General features: G+C 47.1%; 1 protein-coding gene across 1 annotated transcript in view; it reads right to left on the reverse strand.

Moving 5' to 3' along the window:
• The window catches only part of LOC101923239 (collagen alpha-1(VII) chain-like), a 116,318-nt gene that overhangs the window by 72,107 nt on the left and 25,360 nt on the right, over positions 1-18,851 (reverse strand). The window contains exons 10-28 of the mRNA XM_055807686.1: positions 18,339-18,494; positions 17,698-17,814; positions 15,419-15,565; positions 15,090-15,209; positions 14,227-14,385; positions 12,865-12,993; positions 12,406-12,555; positions 11,566-11,703; positions 10,984-11,130; positions 9,903-10,022; positions 6,605-6,751; positions 6,247-6,450; positions 5,772-5,911; positions 4,354-4,477; positions 2,778-2,921; positions 2,268-2,458; positions 1,659-1,790; positions 418-492; positions 56-136 (exon numbers count right to left, since the gene is read on the reverse strand). Coding sequence (XP_055663661.1) covers positions 56-136; positions 418-492; positions 1,659-1,790; positions 2,268-2,458; positions 2,778-2,921; positions 4,354-4,477; positions 5,772-5,911; positions 6,247-6,450; positions 6,605-6,751; positions 9,903-10,022; positions 10,984-11,130; positions 11,566-11,703; positions 12,406-12,555; positions 12,865-12,993; positions 14,227-14,385; positions 15,090-15,209; positions 15,419-15,565; positions 17,698-17,814; positions 18,339-18,494 — 2,621 coding nt within the window. The remainder of the gene's footprint in view (positions 1-55; positions 137-417; positions 493-1,658; positions 1,791-2,267; positions 2,459-2,777; positions 2,922-4,353; positions 4,478-5,771; positions 5,912-6,246; positions 6,451-6,604; positions 6,752-9,902; positions 10,023-10,983; positions 11,131-11,565; positions 11,704-12,405; positions 12,556-12,864; positions 12,994-14,226; positions 14,386-15,089; positions 15,210-15,418; positions 15,566-17,697; positions 17,815-18,338; positions 18,495-18,851) is intronic.

Genomic DNA, 18,851 nt, shown 5'->3' on the forward strand with positions numbered 1-18,851 from the left:
GCTCACTCTTCTCTTAAACAGCACTTTGACAAAGTTTGTTAAAACAAACACATACCATGAGTCCAGGGGGACCAGGAGGACCTGTGCGCCCCGGTCTGCCTGGCAGCCCAGGAATGCCGTCCTTCCCAGGTAGACCCTAAATACATGGAAAGTAACAGCACGCAGGTTATGGCCCCAGACCTCCAAATCCAAACAGCTTCATGCAGCACTAGCTTTCTGTACCACTTGAGAGAATCCCCAACTGCCACTGTGCACACGCACACATTAGTTCTCTTTTGCCCGATTTTCAAAGCCAGCATGGAGTGGGATATATCAGAACACCAACATAAAAGATCTGAAGATGATTCTTTGCTAGGTCTCTTCCTAATTATTTAGTTGCATATTAATCAAGTGGATGATTCATGCTGGTGGACTCACCCGCTCTCCTTTCTCTCCCTTTGTAGGAAAGCTGTATGAGTCATAGCCTCTGCGAGCCAGTGAGCCTCTGAAGTTCTTGAAAGGAGAAGGAAAATGGAAGAGATTATTATCCACTGAAGGATGGCAAATAAACTCAAACCAGAGTGACCACAAAATACAGACTAGCATGCTCCTTGGCTTATGCAACAAAAGGAAGAAGCAAAGTCGATCATCCAGGAGACCTGTTCATATCATTAGACAATTTAAAGTCCCTTGGAGGTCATCTGTTATTTCTTTTGTCTCAAGCTTGCACTGAAATTGGGAAAACAGGATGGAGAACACAGCATTGTGTGAGGACAAAATGCAGTCAGGGAATATATTGATGCCTCAAAAAGTCTTGGCCCATGTCATCTATAGTTCAGGAGCTTTCTGGCTCAGACAGACTCTAAATATTCTTGGTTACATATCTGCAAGGCTTTAGGGTAGTGTCAATACAATTGTTCTCCCCCATCGGAGAAACTGTGGAAAGGAGTTTGGGAGGCACGAAATAAAGACCCTAATTCAACTGTCCACAGACAGCAGTTACCTCACCCCATTTTAGACTGCTACAGCACAAACATCACCATCTGAGCTATGCTGCCAGTGTGGACACCTACCTTTGAACTGAATCATGACCAGACTGATCACCACACTGACTACCTGTCCACCAGCTACTACAGAGACCCTAATTTTCTCCAGTGAAGCTAACATACACTGTTCAGTTTTGCTGGCTACAGCCACATCAGTTAACTCACTAGACCAGCACACGGGCTCTGGGGCTGTCCTACTGTTCTTCATGTCCTCTGGCTTCCTGCTTGGTATGAGGAGTGGGTAGATTTGCCCCCTGACATTTTATTTCTGAAGTAAGGAGCAGCAGCAACTTGTTGGTCTGTTCAGTGGCTCACATGGAGCATAGAGCTGAGATGCCACAGGACACCTGTGATGTCTGCATGGAGCTGGCAGATATGAAGCAGGATTTATGGAAAACCTGAATTTCATTGGTTTGCTGGGAAGGAGCACAGGAGGCTGCTGCATTTCCCATGCTGAAATGGCAGCTTCTAGGATGTCCTTCCCAAACATGGACATGGTTCCCAGAGTTAAAAGTCTTGACACTGATATAACTCCACTGCACACCACACAGGGATGAGAAGTGACCTGATCAGACCAGTAATCATCGTCTTTTTGAAATATAAACCCCCAAGACACAGTGAACTAATTCTTACCTTTAAACACCAGGGATCACAAGCATCCTCTTCTTTTTGGGTATGTGGTTCAGCTGATGACGTATCAGGCATGTGTGGCTTGCTCTCCGTGTCACCAAATGGCAATTGCTTGTCAGCTTCATGTCGGGTACCCTACAGCATAGAGTTTGGCTTAGATCAGTGATCCTTCAAGTTTTGGAACCAGACATCAAACACCAGCCTTCAACAGGTGTCAAGAGGTCACTGCACTTTTCTATCACCCATCTTTTCATTGAAACAGCCATAAAATATCACTGTTGGAGATACTCTGCAGACAAGCTCACATTCATAGCAATGACCCATCAACTAGAGTTAGAAGGGGGCAATACATTTATAATACATCCAAGTGCTCTGCCCCCGCAATGGCCTTTATGCAACAAAACTTTCAATCCTGTATTCTGGATTCCCCAGTTCCACTCCTTTGATTTCAAAGATTTTGTTCCTTATCTCTAGGGTTGGACAGTAAGTGAGGTCAGGATTGGACCCAGTGTCCTAAACCTTTGAAACTTTGCTCAGGGAAGAAGATTGCGCTTTTGCACAACACACACCAAGCAAGCTGGCTTATATTCAAAGATCTATGAACTGGCTCACCTCTCCCAATGGCAGCTGGGCCCCTGAAGCCTGAGGATCAGAACAAATGACTTCTATCATCTCTCGGAGGATTTCTGGGAAGTCGTCGAATGTTCTGATATAGAAAACGTTCTGGAGGTTCTGCTGCAGCAAGATGCTGTTGAGCTCAGTGGGGTCAGCTCCTGAGACACCCACAGCAATGACGCGGATCCCTGAAATACATCGCTCACTCAACAGAAGCAAAAACGTTTGAGATCAGAGATTCCAAACACCTCATCACAATCTTCCTGCTAATAACCTCTTCTGGGATCAGGTACTTCAGTAGCTATGTGAGAACTCAGCTGAAGCAGCAAGTGTGAGTTATAGCAAACCAAGACACTCAAGCTAGGAATAGAAAGAAGAGAGGATAAAGGAGGGCAGAAAGCCAACAATGCACTCCAAGTGTACACATTACATAATGTACCACTCTCAGCCCCCTGGAAATTCATGAAGAACCAAGGTTTCAGGGAAATGCAACAGGACAACTCTTACCCAAAGCATGGGCCACTCTGGCTGGTGGCAACACGTCATCCTGGGATCGTCCATCAGTCACAAGCACCATCATGTGAGGGAAATCTGATCTCATCCCTCTGGAGGACTGAAATAACTCCTTTAGCATGTAGGCTATACCACGACCTGAGTAAACATGGAGACACACGGCATAAATCTGCCCAAGTATTAGGTCTGCAGCTGGGCATTGTGGATCTCCTTCCACAGATGGAGGAAAAAGGACATTCAGTGTGGTCCCATTGATGCATAGCAGCCCCTATCATAGGGCAATGTCTTTTGAGGGAAGACAGCAGTAAATCAGGTTGGCTGAAATGGTTCAGGCTGAATTCAGGAGGTAGTTTTGGAAAGGAAAAAAAATCATATTCAGGAGATTCGAAGCATTTTTCCTATGCTCTAGGAATCCATGGAATTCCCATTTTCAAATTTCTTTTGAACGAGTGGAAAGCTTCACAAAGAACTCTCCCCAAACTGAAATGGTTAAGAAGCCCCCAAACAGTATGGAAAGACTCCCATGAGGGGTAAAATGTCTCTATTGACACAATCTCAATGAAAAGGAGTAGAGGTAAGGTTACCTAGGAATTTGCAGCCTGACCAGTTTCTTGTCTGCTTTCCCTAACCAGTCCCATCAGAATTCCTGTACCTTGATCAGCCCCGTTTTTCTGTGTTCCTGACAATACCACTGAGCCAGGATGAGGTATATAAGCCTTCAGTTAACATACATGGGTGCCCCAAAGCTTCCCTTTATGTGGACTGGTGGGAAGATGTTAACTGGGCCATTTAAAATTAGAAAAGTTAAAACTAACTACTTTCAATTTAACATTACTGCTCATGTACCTTCAGGGAACCAGGTATACCCTACTGTCCTGCTGGGAACGAGCAGGTGGAGAGCGCTGTCTGTCTCTGAGCTTTTTAACTACATAAGACAAAAACGTCTGAATTTCTGAGATGCTAAGCTAATGAAGAGCTGTGCTATGTGTACAACAGAGGTGAACAAAGGACATTATGTGATGACACACCATGAAAATAGGACGCGGCACATTGTTTTGTTGTCAGGGTAACAAGGCAATAACCTTTGGAATTTGCTGACTAAAATGTGCATACAGTGGGCAATAAGGATGCTTCAGCATCAACTATGCTTGCCTAACGCTTATGGGCTTTGTCTCCAAGCCATGTATAAAAACCTCTCTCCAGTGCAGGCAAGGCTATAAAATAATGGAGAGAAACCCAGTAGTAAAACTAAGACAAGGATAAAGGACATCAGGCTAGTTGGAAAGACCATTCCTGGAAATAAAACTAAATTGGATCCTCTGTTCTCAAATTTTAAAGAACTTTGGGCCACAGCATAGATGCGCTTCATGGTTTTCTGGTGGACTTGGCAGTGCTGGGTTAATGGTTGGAACTGATGATCTTAAAGGTCTTTTTCAACCTAAACGATTCTATGATAGCTTTCTAACCAAGTAAGTCGGTTCAAAACACTCAGACAAATGCTTTCTCTGGCCCCTAGCTTCTGTGTTGGGCCAGAAGGTCCACCCCATGTGTGCAGCTCACCCATCCACACCTGTTTTTGTGTTGCCTCCAGCATAGCGCAGTTCCTTGATAGCTTTCAGGGCACTGTTGCGGTCACGGTACTGGTTGAAGTAGAAGGCTGCCCTGGGCTCCTCACTGTATTGAGCAACAGCAACCTGCCAAAGAAAACAGGGTTAAAAGCCATGGAGGGCTCGGGCACATAGCAAGAGGGCTGTCAGTAATCTACCTCGAGTTGGATAATACACCTAGTTGTGGTGCAAACAGGAGTGGAAAGAGATTGTGCTTCTTGCAGACTGAAAACAGCATACACTGAAGGATGGGCAAGGCACTACTTTGGACTCTCTAGTGCAGGGGTCCTCAAACTTTTTAAACAGGGGGCCGGCGCGCGGATGAAGTGGCAGGCAGCCATCTGCGGCTGCTTGGTTTCCCCCCACAACCCCAGTGGGGGGAGCAGGGGGGTTCTGTAAATACCGGGGAGTTGGATTGAGGACCCTGGGGGGCCGTATCCAGTCTGCGGGCCGTAGTTTGAGGACCCCTGATCTAGTGCATCAGGGATTTCTGCTGGTGGATACAGCACAGGACCAATGGGAGACTGGTGCACTTTGGGCAGCTCACGGCTGGGTGAGAGCACCTCCTGCTGCAGCACCTCCCATGGCAACACCCCTTCCTGCTGAATTAAACCTCTGATCTCTGCTGACTGCAAAAGGAAGCCAGCTACTCAGCCCATACTATAGCCACTGAAATCAAAATGTCTTCATGTCCTCAGAATTATTTGCTAACCCAGGGCAACTTCATCATGTACCTAAACCTTCAAGGCTACCTGCAGGCAAAGAGTGCAAGAAGTTCCCATTTCCAGATCAACTGAAAGTGAGCTACATAGGTCTCCCTTGTAAAGGGCTAGTTAAAATACTGGATTAATTAAACAGAAATGACACAAAATTATCTACTGAGTGTTTCCATTGGCTTTGCTGAGTTGTCATTTAATGCTGTAGGCTTTTCATTTGTCCTTGGGGTGTTTCACAGCATGGCCTGGAGGTCTGGTCCTCTGCTTGTCTAGAGGAGGCAGCTGATGGCATGTGCTGCATCTCCCATCTTGGCCCCCACCTGGGTCTCTAACCATTAGCAGTCTGCTTAGAGGGGGACATGCACCTGACACATCCCTGTGCTCCATAACCTAGACACCACTTCAGTAGGTCTGGAATTTACTTTATTCCTGATGACCTGATCTTGGAAAAATAACGAAGAAATGGAAATATATCCAAAGGAGAAAGCTGACATTTAGGAGACTCTCATTCACGTCTTTGTTGGACACACATGTCTTTAGGTAGAGCACGTAGCCTTTCTGACCCACAACATGTGAGCAAGCAGACTACTCTCATTGCAGGGTTGAGCAAAAGGTGAACACTTGGAAGGAAAACACCTTCAGGAAACAGAATAACAAAATCTTGCCTGTGTCCCTTCAGGTCCAATCTTAGGGAAATAGGAAATGATCCGGAAGAGGAAATCCTTCACTTTATTGAAATTGCTCTGGCCAATACTCGAGGACTCGTCCACCAGGAACCCAATGTCTGCTTTGAACTTGCCACAGACTGCAGAGGGAAGAGAGGATCTCTGTAAGCTGGGGGGTCCTAAAGCAGAAGCATGTTTCTTTGTGTTCAGAGCAACAAAATAAACCAAATACCACTAGTGATGCCATATGTTGGTGAGTGAGCAGACAGCACCTTCACCTTACTACCTACTCAGCTATCAGTGCTGAGAGCTTCACTGCATTTTATGAGGTTTGTGTCTTCTCCTTCCCTGACATTGTTCCACTCTCACTACTCAATGATTAAAGACTAGTTTTGGCTCCTGAGATCAGAGAAGACCATGCTCCCTTTTACTTACTTCTATATCATCATCAAATCACACATGGATACACACTCACTTGGCACAGGGACAGTTGTCAGTGGTGTAGACACTACAGTTGTCAATAGTGGGGTCTCTGGCTTTGGTGGTAGCTTTGTGGTGGTGGCCAGTGAAAGAGGAGTGGTTCCCACATTGCTGGGAGATGTGGATGGGGACCTCATCATATCCAGCGTTGTCAAAGTCACTGGAGTGATTGGTGCAGGTGACTCTCTGTGATGTCCCACTGTAAGAGGAAAACAGAAAAGGTGTCTTTTAAACCTCTTTTAATTATGATGCCACTATCTAGCAAAAGCATCAGAAGGGTAGGGAAGCCAAGAAATTACTCTCAATAGCAGTTACCTAGGTAAAACTGCAACACAAGTCTTCAGCTTTCATACCTGTTTGTCCCAGGAGCGTTGTCTCTGGTCCCTCCGTATCTCCAAAGACTGGTCTTATAGAAAAAAAATACATTTCTTTGGTGCTCAGTCCTGTCACCCGATATGATCTAGAAGCTGCTGATAACAGTTCCTGGGAAAGATCAGAAGCTGTGAAAGAGGAAGAAACACACATTGACTGGGAGCCAGAGAAACTCAAAATAACTCCCATTAGCATCCCATCTTCTAATGACACCACCTTTGGCAAACAGGAGCTTGGGGACAAGGTAAGTCCTGGGCTTCAGAGCAGAGGCTCTTGGTAAGACATGTTTGCAAACTGGGATGGTCAGGTCCTAAACCAGAAGAAATAAGGTTGTTTGCATCTGACAAGGGAGTTCTTGAGTACATGAACAGGAAAAGAAAATGGGAATTTGTACAAGTGTTTAGAGAGGGCATTTGGTCCAGGTGGTGTCTGAGGATGAGCTCTGTGACAGACCAATGGTTTGCAGCAGTTAGCATGTATAGAAACAGGATTCTTTTTTTTGTTTTGTTTAGAAATGATTGGAAAGTTCGCTGCAAAGTAGAGTCAAACTTAGTGGAGAAATGTGGCCACATACAATAGATAGTTTTGATTTAAAATAATGATAGGAAAAATGTGTGAAAATGTCAGAATAATGTTTTGACATTTTATAAGTGTCTTATTTTAGAACTATCGAATGATGAGTTTTGACACTGTTCAAAGTGAAACTTTCACCTTTTCATTCTGAAATAGCATTTTCCCTTAAAAAGATAAAAAAAGTAGAAGTCTTTTCCATGGAAAGAAATTACAGCAGTATAAATCCTCTGTTTAATTTTCATTAAATGTTCTCAATTACCCCCCAAAAATTTTGGATGGGAGGCTTTGCTCCTTTAAAAAAAATCCCTCTTGCAGTTTGATTCAAACTCTCCTACTCCCCTCCCTCTGGGTAGGCAAGTCAAAATAGTAATAATTGGTTTAGGTGCCACACTACCTTGTCCGAGATTTGCTGTATGAAACACAAGCTGACAGCTCTGATGAAGCACAGATCTATGGCAGCCCACCACTCACCCTGCTTGTCTAAACCCCCAAACAGGCACGTTCACCTACTTTTCCTTTTACAGCTATGCTGTTGTGTAGCACTAAATATTGTTTCATGTAATGGGGCTTTCACATAATGAGAAACTGCATGGTTACCACATGTGCTCCAGGACAGGAAGGAGACTTTGCTGGTGGACTGAGGTAGGGCATACCTGGATCATACACAGGGAGGGATGCCCAGCACAAGACTGACAAGCACATGCAGGAAAAGTCTGCACGCTTTGGAGAAGGAAGATAGTCTTTGCCAGGGACAACTTTCTACAAAAAATGAAGCTGATTTGCAAGAGAGAGACTGTGAGGCTCAAGGTGCAAATGCAAGATTAAACGAGTATCTGTGGATTAGGTGGATAAGAAAACCATGACTTTGGTGCTCCATGGATAGTCAAGAGAAGGTAGAAGAGAGAGGAGGGCAGTGCCTAGCTGACCTTCTCCAAGGTTGTTCCTGTTACATGGGGGAGGAAGGCTGGCTCTGGATGGAGCCTCATTGAAATACATGCGCATTTGGTTTTATTTAACAGTGGACAGAGGGGGTCTACAGGTGGGATGACCTCAAGCTGCGTAGAAGGGGACCCAATCTTTTACAGGGCAGGCTGGCTAGGATCAGCCAGCAGAGGAGAGGGCACTAAAGAAGCTTAAAAGGGGGGCAAGGGAAAGAGGTAATGAATGAGTACTCATTTAGAAAAAAAAACAAGTTGTGGAGAAGAAAATTAATCAAGGCACCAAGAGACAAAAAAACAAAAAACCCCAACAAAATTCTTAATTGCCTTTATACACTAATTCTGACAGCCTGGATAATTAAACAATTTAAATTGGAATTACTCACTTGTGAGCATAAATTTGATCTTGTTGGTACTATTGAAGTGTGGTAGCAAGATTCACCTAATTGGAATGTTAAATCAATAGTTGTAAACCTATTTCAGAAGGATCAATTAAGTGAGGGCACAGGGGGACTGTCAGACATGGTATTATCCATTTCTGAGCTGCTGACAACTCTGAAACCAATGATTTTTTAATACTTACGGATTGGTATTTTAACAATATGGTACAGGAGGGGAACAGTTGCATTAGATCACTTGAATCACCCTAGAGAGCTGAATGTTCAGTTCCCTAATCGCTTATCCTTAATATGCAGAGCAAAAAAATGATGCCACCACAGGAGACTTCATCCCCAGTGACATATGCTTTAAGTCTTAAGCTGCCAACAGCAAAATGTTCTTGGAATTAAAAAAAATGAAAGCTGATGACCTGGTAACTCAAAAAGCATTGCAGGGACCACAGGGGAATAGTGTCAGATTCGTTTTCTTTATTGACTTGTGAAGATGAACAGATCCCTTGCAAAAATGTAGTGGCTGAAACAACGACAGGAAACTTGCTATATTAAACAAAGCTTAAGCCCACTCCAGGAAAAAATAATATAGCTGGTGCTTTAAGACAGCAAACCCTGTAAGGCCAAATTAACTGGAAGAAGAAATAGATGCTAGAAATTGTGAGCAATGATTAAGAAAGTTTTAAAAGCTCTTTACCATATAGCAAAGCTTTTAAACAGGTAAGAATTAGGGTTGTATGGATGACAAAAGCCAATCTTTTTTGGTTCACTGCAACTATCCCTAATGGACAGGTAGTGACTCTAGAGGAAGAGAGACTGATAATAGCAACCAGCAGGGTTTTTCCTAAGCAATTTTCATGTCTCTTTTTTTTTTGCAATGGTTGAATGTGTCATCCTGAGAGTCTCCTCAGTGGGCCAGCTTCCATTTCCCGCCCCCCCCCCCCCCTCCTTTTTCACCCAAATGAAAAGCTGAGATGACAGGACATGATCTGTGGAAGCCCCCAGGGTCAACTTTTTGTTCTTTTGCTAAACAGGGTCCAGATGGGTTCAAAAGAATGAACAGTGTTGGTGCCAACAGTGACAGCATCATTTACCCCAGGTCGAAGTGGGCAGCACCTGGAGACACAAGTCATGACACTTGAAGGAAATAGCAGCCACTTAAGGCTGGTGGTGGAAATTTCCCCTTTAATACCTGCCACTTGCATCTTCTGCAGCATCAGCTGGCTCTAAAACCAGGTACTTAATCAAACAGACCACAGGGCAAGCCAGATACATGCATGCTCCATCCTCAGATCCCCTTCGGTGAAGAAGCATCTCACACAGGAGGGGACTGGACCAAATTACAAGCCATTCTTCCTCCCATCACCAAAAAGCATTACCTGAGGACAAGCGCCACGTTAGTAGGTATGTGGATGCTCCAGGAACAGCCATCCAAGTCAGCAAAACACTGGTCTCCGCAGCCTCCTGCACTGTGAACTCAGTCACTTTGGGTAAATCCACTGTTGGAAAACAAAGAAACAAAGCCTAAGGTGGGTAGAAGCTACCACCAAAAGCTTGATCAAGCTGAAAGGAAGCTGATGCATCCTTTGGGAAGCACAAATCCTGGCCCCACTGAAATCAAAGACAATAAGTCCAGATAGAAATGATGAGCATGAAGCACATCTCCACTACATTTCTTCATGGCTCCAGGTCCTGTTGAATCTCTCAGATGATACCTACCCCAGGGTGCAAAGATGTGTGTACCAGGAAACACGTCTTAAGCCTGCAAACAGCTTTGGAGACCTTCTGCCTCCTAAATTAGCATCATGCTTCTGGTGAGAGGAAGGAGTCCCTACAGCACTTCAGGGGTTTTCCAGAAAGCTAAATCAGATTCGATCCTCAGCTGGTGGGAACTGGTGGGTTTTTAGCAAATAACTTTTGGCAGATCTTGAGCCTGAACTGCTGTGTGTTTCTCTAAACTGACTGAAATCTGAGCTGCTGGGATAGGCAATAAAGTTTTTGCCTTCTCACTTGTGTCAGGTGCTAGTGCTTCTTGAAACCACAGTGTTGGCTCCACACGCCTGACCTTCTCCAGTGTTTGGTCTCCAAATCTGCCAATTCTACAGCATCAAGTCACATGGTGCCCCAGCATCATGAGAGTTGTTTGCCTTTATCTACTGGAAATGGTCAAGATGCTGTAACTAAAGAGGTAATTCCAAGATAATTTGTCACAAAACCAGCATCCAATGGTGATTATTGGCAGGGGAAGACAGGCAAACTCTCAGTGGTTCTCGGTAATAGGAAGAGAAGACCAATACATGTTTTCTGGCATGCTGGCTGGTGGCACCTGAGAAGTAAGGTGTCTGTTGGCCAGTATTGCTCTTCTTCCATCCTCATCTCCCATCATAGCCCCTAGGAAGACACAGCCCCCAGCACTAATGTGGAGATGCGCTTGTCCCCATCCAGTGGTCTTGTACTCACAGGTTTTGGCTGTGAGGAGTGTGGGGCTTCCTTTCCGTCCCCTGATCATTGCAGACATGCAGATGGTATAGGTGGTGCTCTCCTTCAGTTTGGAGATCATGAAGGAGTCTGTTTCTGCTGCAACCAGCTGGGAAGTTTCCAAGCCACCTAAGAGGAGACATTCCAAAACCCCACAGCATACACAGAAAGGGCAAGGTAATTGCTATTAACAATCATTGTTACAGCAGCTTCCTCGTACAGATCCTGTGGGACCTGGCTAGGGAGGAGGGTTATGAACTTATTTTTCATCTGGGGAAATTGAGGCATGGGCAGGTGAGAGATCTGGTCACAAAAGCATCACATGCGCTGCTGGAAGGAAGCCACTTCTTTGACTTCCTAAATCTGAACTATGCCTACATCCAAACGGCATCTTTGTTAGAGACTAAAACCTGGTTCACAGGGCTTCAACCTGCTGCCATAGACATTGCAGTCCCCAACTACCCTGACCATCTGTGGGAAAAGGAATAAGCTGAGCTAAGCTTCCATTTTTGGGGTTCCTTGTGCTCTGTCCTCATACTGCACCTAGGAGACCAGGTTGCTTACCATCAAATGGCACCCAGGATATCTTATAGTGAGTTACTCCAGGAAGCCTCCTCCAAGACAGCTTCAAACTATTTACACCAGTTTCAATAATCTTCAAATCTTGGATGGTTTGGATGGGACTGGAGTCTGCAAAAGATGCTGCAAAAATGAACCAGGGTAAGATGTCTGAAGTAACAGCTGAAGTTAAACATCATCAGGTTTGTGGCTCTAAGCTATAGAGCTGAAGATGTGAGTATTGATGCAATGTCTACTTTCCAGCCATTATCCAGGGACGCCAAGCTTTATTTCCTAATGAATCCATGGACAGGAGCACTGCAGTTGAGGGAGTTCATCCACATCTCTCACTGCCTGCACTAAACTCTGGTGACATGACACAGGGACATGAGGAGGGGGCCACGAGAGGACAGATCATCCAGATGCATCTTCAAACACCATGGGGAACTGTGATTCAGACAAACTCATGTGAAAAAGACACTGAAAGGACTCAGGACCCCAAGTTTGAAGAGGCAGAGCCACAAATCAGGGAATGGTAAACCTCAAGAATGCATGCTGGTGAGTTGACCCTGAGTGGTGCCTGCAGAGAGGCTCCTGCCTTTCTGAGATGGCTGTGGATAAATAAGACTGGGGGCCACGTTAATACATCCAGGGCTGCCCACCTATGGCAAGCCTATTTGACATGCCAGGGAGACCTGTCCACTCCTACCCATGGGAACAGCTGTGGATTATTGCTACCAGCTATGAGGGCTGCTCATGCCACTCCACCGTTAATGTGCAGTGCACAAGACCATGAATCCAGTCTTTGCAACCCAACGCAAAGAGGGTGGTTCCACCAGGACATACCTGTGCGGTGAGTGAGAGTCACCTCCGGCCCCTCAGCCTTGCTGAAGACAGCCCGAACGCTGACTTTATAAAGGGTGTCAGGCAGCAAGTGGTCAATCCGGTAAGCCAACACTCTACTGCCCAGGTACTGAGTCTTGGCAACCTGTTCTTCTGTCAAAAAAAGGGATACTTCAGAGCCTGTAGTTCACCAGTGAGGCTGGTGGCATCCCCTCCGAAGGAAACAGCCATTCCTTGCTTACTATTGTTTCAGAACTTTGAGGATTACATTCATAAATAGAAGAGCATGAACACAAAGAGAGAAGGAGCCATTGCCAACAGGTGCAGGCTGAGGACCATGTTTCTCAATACTGAGATCTCTCCTACCTGAGGCAGTAGATCAGGAGTTTAGAAAGATGCTTCCCTTGGCCACAGCCATGGGTCTGTGCCAGGAATGAGCATGTGCACCCTTTCTCTGCTCACCTTTGCCTGCTCCCACAGGGCTCCAGGTGACTTTGAATTTGGTGGCAGCTGCTGTGGCACTCCACGCCATAGACAGGCTTGTGCTCGTGTAGGACATCACCTTGAAATTGGAAACGTAGCCAAGAGGAGCTGCAGGGTGAGAATAGTATTAGATAGTGTCCTTAGTGCTGTCCAGCAGGGCTCCTCATTGGCAGTATAAGCAGGCCAAAATTATATAAAAAGGTTAAAAGTGGTACCTTTGCTTATCCTCAGTGTCTCATCCTCCTCACCTGGAGAGACACCAGTTTGTACTGCTTGAGGTCTGGGCTGTGCATGAACATCCTACCTCCCTTAGCACCAAGGAGCATGTTCTGCTCTAGATCCATGTGGGTGCACCTCTGCAAGCCCAGGACAGGCAGTACAGGGATGCAGGGAGTCAAGGGATGCAGATCCCAGCGCCCCACCTGCCACTGCCACCGCCTGTCACTGCAGGGTGAAACATCCACCCAGAGATCCCACAAGTGCTGACCATCCCTGTTTGCCTGTGCTCTTCTTCACAAAGGTCAACCCACTATCTCCATACTGTATTCCAGGGTTGCTAGTCACCTGCTGCCATTTTAAACCTCTCCAAGCAGAGTTCTGGTACTGTGTAAATCTTGCCTCTGCTTTCTGATCATCATGCTCAGCACTGCTGCCCCCCACCTCCTGCCAAGATGCAGCAACCAAGAAGATTTCTATGGAGGGACAACTTTGGCCATCAAGTAGACCACCATCTTTCCCTATTTTACATGAAGAATTTGCATCTTCTGCATCTTGCCAGGCAACCTGTTCTTCCAGTATAGCCCTTTGGAGTGCCCCCTTCTTTGAGGAAGGGGACAGCCCTTGTCACCAGGCAGAAATGACCACATTAGGATGTTCCTCTTCCTTTAACTCCCTATGGCTTCATATGGCAGAATTTACCCAGGTCTCATCTCTTTTCCAGCTAGACTCTTTGACCACAATGTTGAAGACTTTGGCCGTTGGTCTGGATTTTGGGAGGCCTGGAAGCTCAGGAAGCACAGATTGGGCCATTCATATCTGAAGCTCTACCCAAGCCCACAGCGCATGAACAGATCCACTGCAGAGCACACATACTCCAGTTTGCGTCTGAAGACTCCCAGGCAGAAAATCTAAAGCATTTGGGATTCACGGTCTCACCCACCAGGTGCAGCAGGTTGGCTGGGCAGAGGACCACCACCACAGTGCCCCTGACATGAGGGGCAGATGATGGGAGTGGGGTGCAGGAGGTACAGTGTAAGGCCTTTGTAGGGATACACTAAATTGAACCAGATGTGCAAGGGCTGTATGCTGTGGTAGCTACTTGTATACCCTGACCATACTCACATGTCCTGGCTGAGGTTGTGATCCCTGGTCCCTCCACCGAGCCAAAAAGCACATACAGGGAAATCACGTACTCAGTGTCATGGGCCAGGTTGCGGAGCTGGTAGGCTGTGATCGACTTGTTGAGGGCCAGCTGGCGAGGACGGTCTTTGCCAAAGAACTCTTTGGAAGACAGAAAATAAAATAGAAGAGAATAAAGACTGAAGAGTCTGGAAAGCAGCTCTGTTACATACTGGGATAGACATCATGTTTTCCCTGGCAGTCCATCTCCAAACCAACCGAACCTCTGTTGTAGAACACTCATATGTACACTGGGGCAAGAGAGAGTTTTCTTGTTGTTATTTATTTGGGAATTCAAATTACTAAAGGATCCAAACCAGCTGAGAGGAACCAAAGGAATCAAGCCAGCTCTCACATACAGGGCCCACAGCAATGTTGGCACAGTCTCTGTCCCTCCCCAGTATCTGCAGGGAGTTTTGCAAAGCCTCTGTCCCACTACTCCCCAAGGACCAGACAAGGTGGCGTGGGACTCTTGCTCCATGTGTTGGGCTGGGGTCAGGCTGAACATAGCTGCTGCAGGGACCCTGCTTGCTGGCATTCTGGATCAGTTCAGGAATAATTTATGGTTTCAATTCATGTCCTGAAGTTGTGGGAGAGGGTGGTCAGAGCAGTGAATGAGCTGGACCTGTCCTTACACCCACCATCTCTTAGGCTCCCAGTGCCTGATCTCCCATGCTGGGAGGTATGCCAATGGCAGGGAGGTTGGAACTAGGTGATCTTTAAGGACCCTTCCAACCCAAACCATTCCATGATTCTGTGCTACAGGAGGTGAAGGTGATGCAGGCTGGAGGAGAGTGGGATCTTACCTGGTGTAGGACCCCAAGCTACTCTGTACCCAGTGGCCCCAGCAACTGAGTCCCACGAGACCAGAGCACTGTTGATGGATATATCACTCACTTTCAGCATCTGAACAGTGCTCGATGCCACTGCAAGAGAGCAGAGTTGCTTGGTTGCATCAAGGTCCCATCAGCTCCTAAGTGGCCCCCCAAAAGCTGTAATGACCCAAATTGTTTTCTGCACCAGATGACAGGCAGAGTGGTGACTACAAATGACACCAGCTCTGTGCTGCCAGCACAGCCTGACCCCCATCCATGTCTTCTTGGGCTGCCTCCCACCTCTGCTGCACAGCACTCACCTGTCATTGCTTTACTGCTCACCACTGGTCCTTCAACATCCCCAAAGATGGGATTGATGGTGACGGTGTACTCTGTGCCAGGCTGCAGCCCCTGGATCATGTAGTAGCTGTAGGTGTTGCTGAGGTTCACATCCTGGATGCTGCCCTCTGCAAAAAGAAATGATGTCTGGGCTCCCCTGGGTCAGACCAAGGAGGACCACCCTTGCTTGTGTCTCCTTGCCTGGGAGGGAGGTGGGCAGTCATGCAGACAACCACTTGAGAACTACACAGTGCCTAAGATTGAATGGCATTTCATCCTCCGGGCTTGCACATGTGCCAGTGAGATCCTCAAGCTGAAGATGGTAGAAACAGGGCTTAGTGCAACAAGCACAAATCTTGGTTGGGGACCTAATTATATACAGGTAGAAATAACCCGCAGCCACTCGGGCAGACCTCAGTGATCATCAATAGCCCACGGCAACTCAGGGATTTGCAGACCAAAGAAAATAAATCAGGTAGCGACACACAATTGGCCACATATGGGTCTGCAAGCAGTCCCATTAAGAGGGTCCACACTCTGCCCAGCCCTGGGTGACTGGGTGCTGTGTCATCTTGCCTACTCCGCAGGATGCTGAGCCAACTGATGCCACAAAAGACATTTTCTCATTTCTGTGTTCTTGTTGGGGACTAGAAACTACTCAGCTAACCCCCCCGGCACGGCAGGAGAAGAGTTAAAATCTAATCCCTGGGGATCACGCGCTGTTTCAGAGAGGCAGGGAGGCACAGTCAGCAGTACGTTGGGGTTTGGGGGGGGAAAGCTGACATTCGCAGTTTGGTCACTGGAGGGTGCCATGTCCTCATCTTCTGCTCCACCAGCACCCTGAGCCCCATCACCCTTCTCCCACCCCACGCCATGCATGGACCTTCTCTTCACATCAGCCATTCTCTGTCTTAGAAGTCAGAGAAATCCACCCCCCTCCAGTGCTCGGGGCCGCTGCACTGGGATGGGCAGAAGGTGTCTGCGTCCCAGCACCACTGCACCCATAACACACGGCCCCGGGATGGGATGGAGCATGGGGGGAGGACCACACAATGCTGGGCAGAGAGGGTGGGCTGCCCCTTGGGATTTTGCCATCAGTGGATATGGGGTGAACTGGTACCAGGTGAAAGAGCTGCTCAGAAAGAGCAAATCCAGAGTGGAGGTGATGTGCACTTGCTGCTTCAGCTGAGGATGTCTCACGCTGTCCCCTCAAGAAGGGATGTCCCCACTCCAAAGACATGGCAAGCTGAGCACATGTGTGCTCCATTTCTAGCTGGGGTATTGAGCAAGGACTGGGTAAACAGCTCAGTTTTGGGGTACACCATGACTTTTTCCAGAGAGACATTCATTATAAAACAATAAAAGCAGTTTTGTATCTTCCCTGTAAAGTGTTCCCTTCTGATGACCTTTGGAGCTGTTTTCCAATTAAGCCCCCCTCCCCTGGTGGGAGATGTCTCCTCATTTCATAACCAGGATTGCTGAGCCAGAGGAGAGTGTGCTATTTATTCAAAGCCTGTGATGGAGCCCAGGTGTCCTGACTTCTCATCTCATCTTTGAACCACAGAAATATCCATCTCCCAAGGCCAAAATATGCCATCAAACCTGAATGTCTAACTTCTGCTCCCCACTTCGCACAAAAATATGTTTGTGTTCAGGGCAAGGGAGAAGCTCCAACTGCAAATGCTGATCTGTCTTCAAACACCAAAATTTGTCTCAGAATGAGGATGCATTATTGGATGCTAGAAGATGAAGCCAGATCTTACTGCTGCAGAGAAAAGCAACAAGCACAGGCACTTCCAGTCTGTAATGTGGTAGTACCTGTCCTCCCAAAACAGGGGTAAGCCCAGATGCTCAGGGGCTGTGTGATATCTAGCTCCGCATGGAGTATTTTACCAGCTTCTCTCTACCTATTAACCCTTTCCAAGGCTACACAGGTCCAGTAAACCTGGAACTAATCCCATGTTAAAAGGATGGGTACCTGTTAGCCTGCTTTATGCAGAGCCAGAGCAGGTATTTTTGCATCCATGGCAGTTTACCATCAGCACCCATGGCATAACTCTCTGTTGCAAGCTGCTGATTTATCTCCATGTACACAAGACTCCACCATTCACAGTCCACAAAAAACCTGGCTCCCTCTTGTTTCTCATTGCATGGCTGAACAAAGAAGTTGTCATTGCATCCAATGCCTTGGGGACCTCACAGCTCCTGTCTCTTCATCTCCCAGCTCACTGATGCACATACCCCACCCCAACGTATCTACCTGCTGACGTCCAAGTAAGCCTGTACCCCGTTGCTCCCCGGACAGGGCTCCACCTTGCCTGGAGTGTGTCAGTCGTTTCGTTCTGCAGCAAGATGCTTTTCACAGGCAGGAGCTTCACTGGAATGAGGACAGGGAACAAATCTTTCAGAGCATGCACTTGCCAGTGGAGGACTTTGCTGGCTGCCCTCCCTGCATCACTGTTCCTCCAGCTCATCTGTCAGAAGGAGAGGGATTTCCAAGGGCTCCTGCCCTGCCTGACAGGCTGAAGGCATCTCATAAAAGCAGTGGTGAAAACAACCAGATCTGTAACCATTGCTTTCCAGGAACAAAGCCTCTAATGCATCAACCTCATTTGCTTTATGCAGTGCGGGTGCAAAATGGCAGGGAAAATGAGGCTCTGCCAGATCTCCCACCCTTCCTCCCAAGCAGCCTGATGGTGTTTTGAGGGTGTCCATGTCCATGCATGTCATGGGGGAAAAGAAGGGGTCAAGGCTGGAGTTAGAAAGGACCTGTTGAACACTTTCCCTTTGATGCACATGTAGTTGCAGTATCCACCAACTGTGAGGTGCTTATCAAGAGTAACGGGTTTGAACACGGTGCCCAGGGCAAGAAGGAACCAGCCACAGAATCAGACCTCTTACATGTTCTCCCTACGGCAGCTACAGGCTGGCTTGGCCCCTGGGGGTACACGGCATAGATGCTGATGTTGTATTCTCTATCCTCCTGCAAGTTGTCCAGTACATGGGAAGAGACATCACCCCGCAGAACCTGCTTGTAGGTCATTCCTGGTCTGTTGGCTGCAAAACCAAGGAGAAGAGTGATGGTAAAGCCTTCCCACTGCCTGTCTACATCCCATGTCTTCACCACATGGTGAATAGCATGCACAGGAGCTGGCTGAAGGGCATGGTTGAAGTTCCCCAACCCATGTGGCGTGGCTGAAAGTTATGTCTGTAACTAAGGCTTGATATATCCATGCTGTCCCAGCCCTCCAGATCACACAGAGGTGAGTGTGAGCCATACCAAACATTTGAACTCACCCCACATCCACACCAAAGCAGGCAGTTGAAAAACATCCACAGTAGGTCTGGATGTGACAATGCAAATGGTTACAAAGCACCCACAGCAGCATCCCCATCTTGTTCTTCAAAAGAAAG

This window comes from Falco peregrinus, chromosome 6, assembly GCF_023634155.1.
Source record: "Falco peregrinus isolate bFalPer1 chromosome 6, bFalPer1.pri, whole genome shotgun sequence".
Taxonomy (NCBI): Eukaryota; Metazoa; Chordata; class Aves; order Falconiformes; family Falconidae; genus Falco; species Falco peregrinus.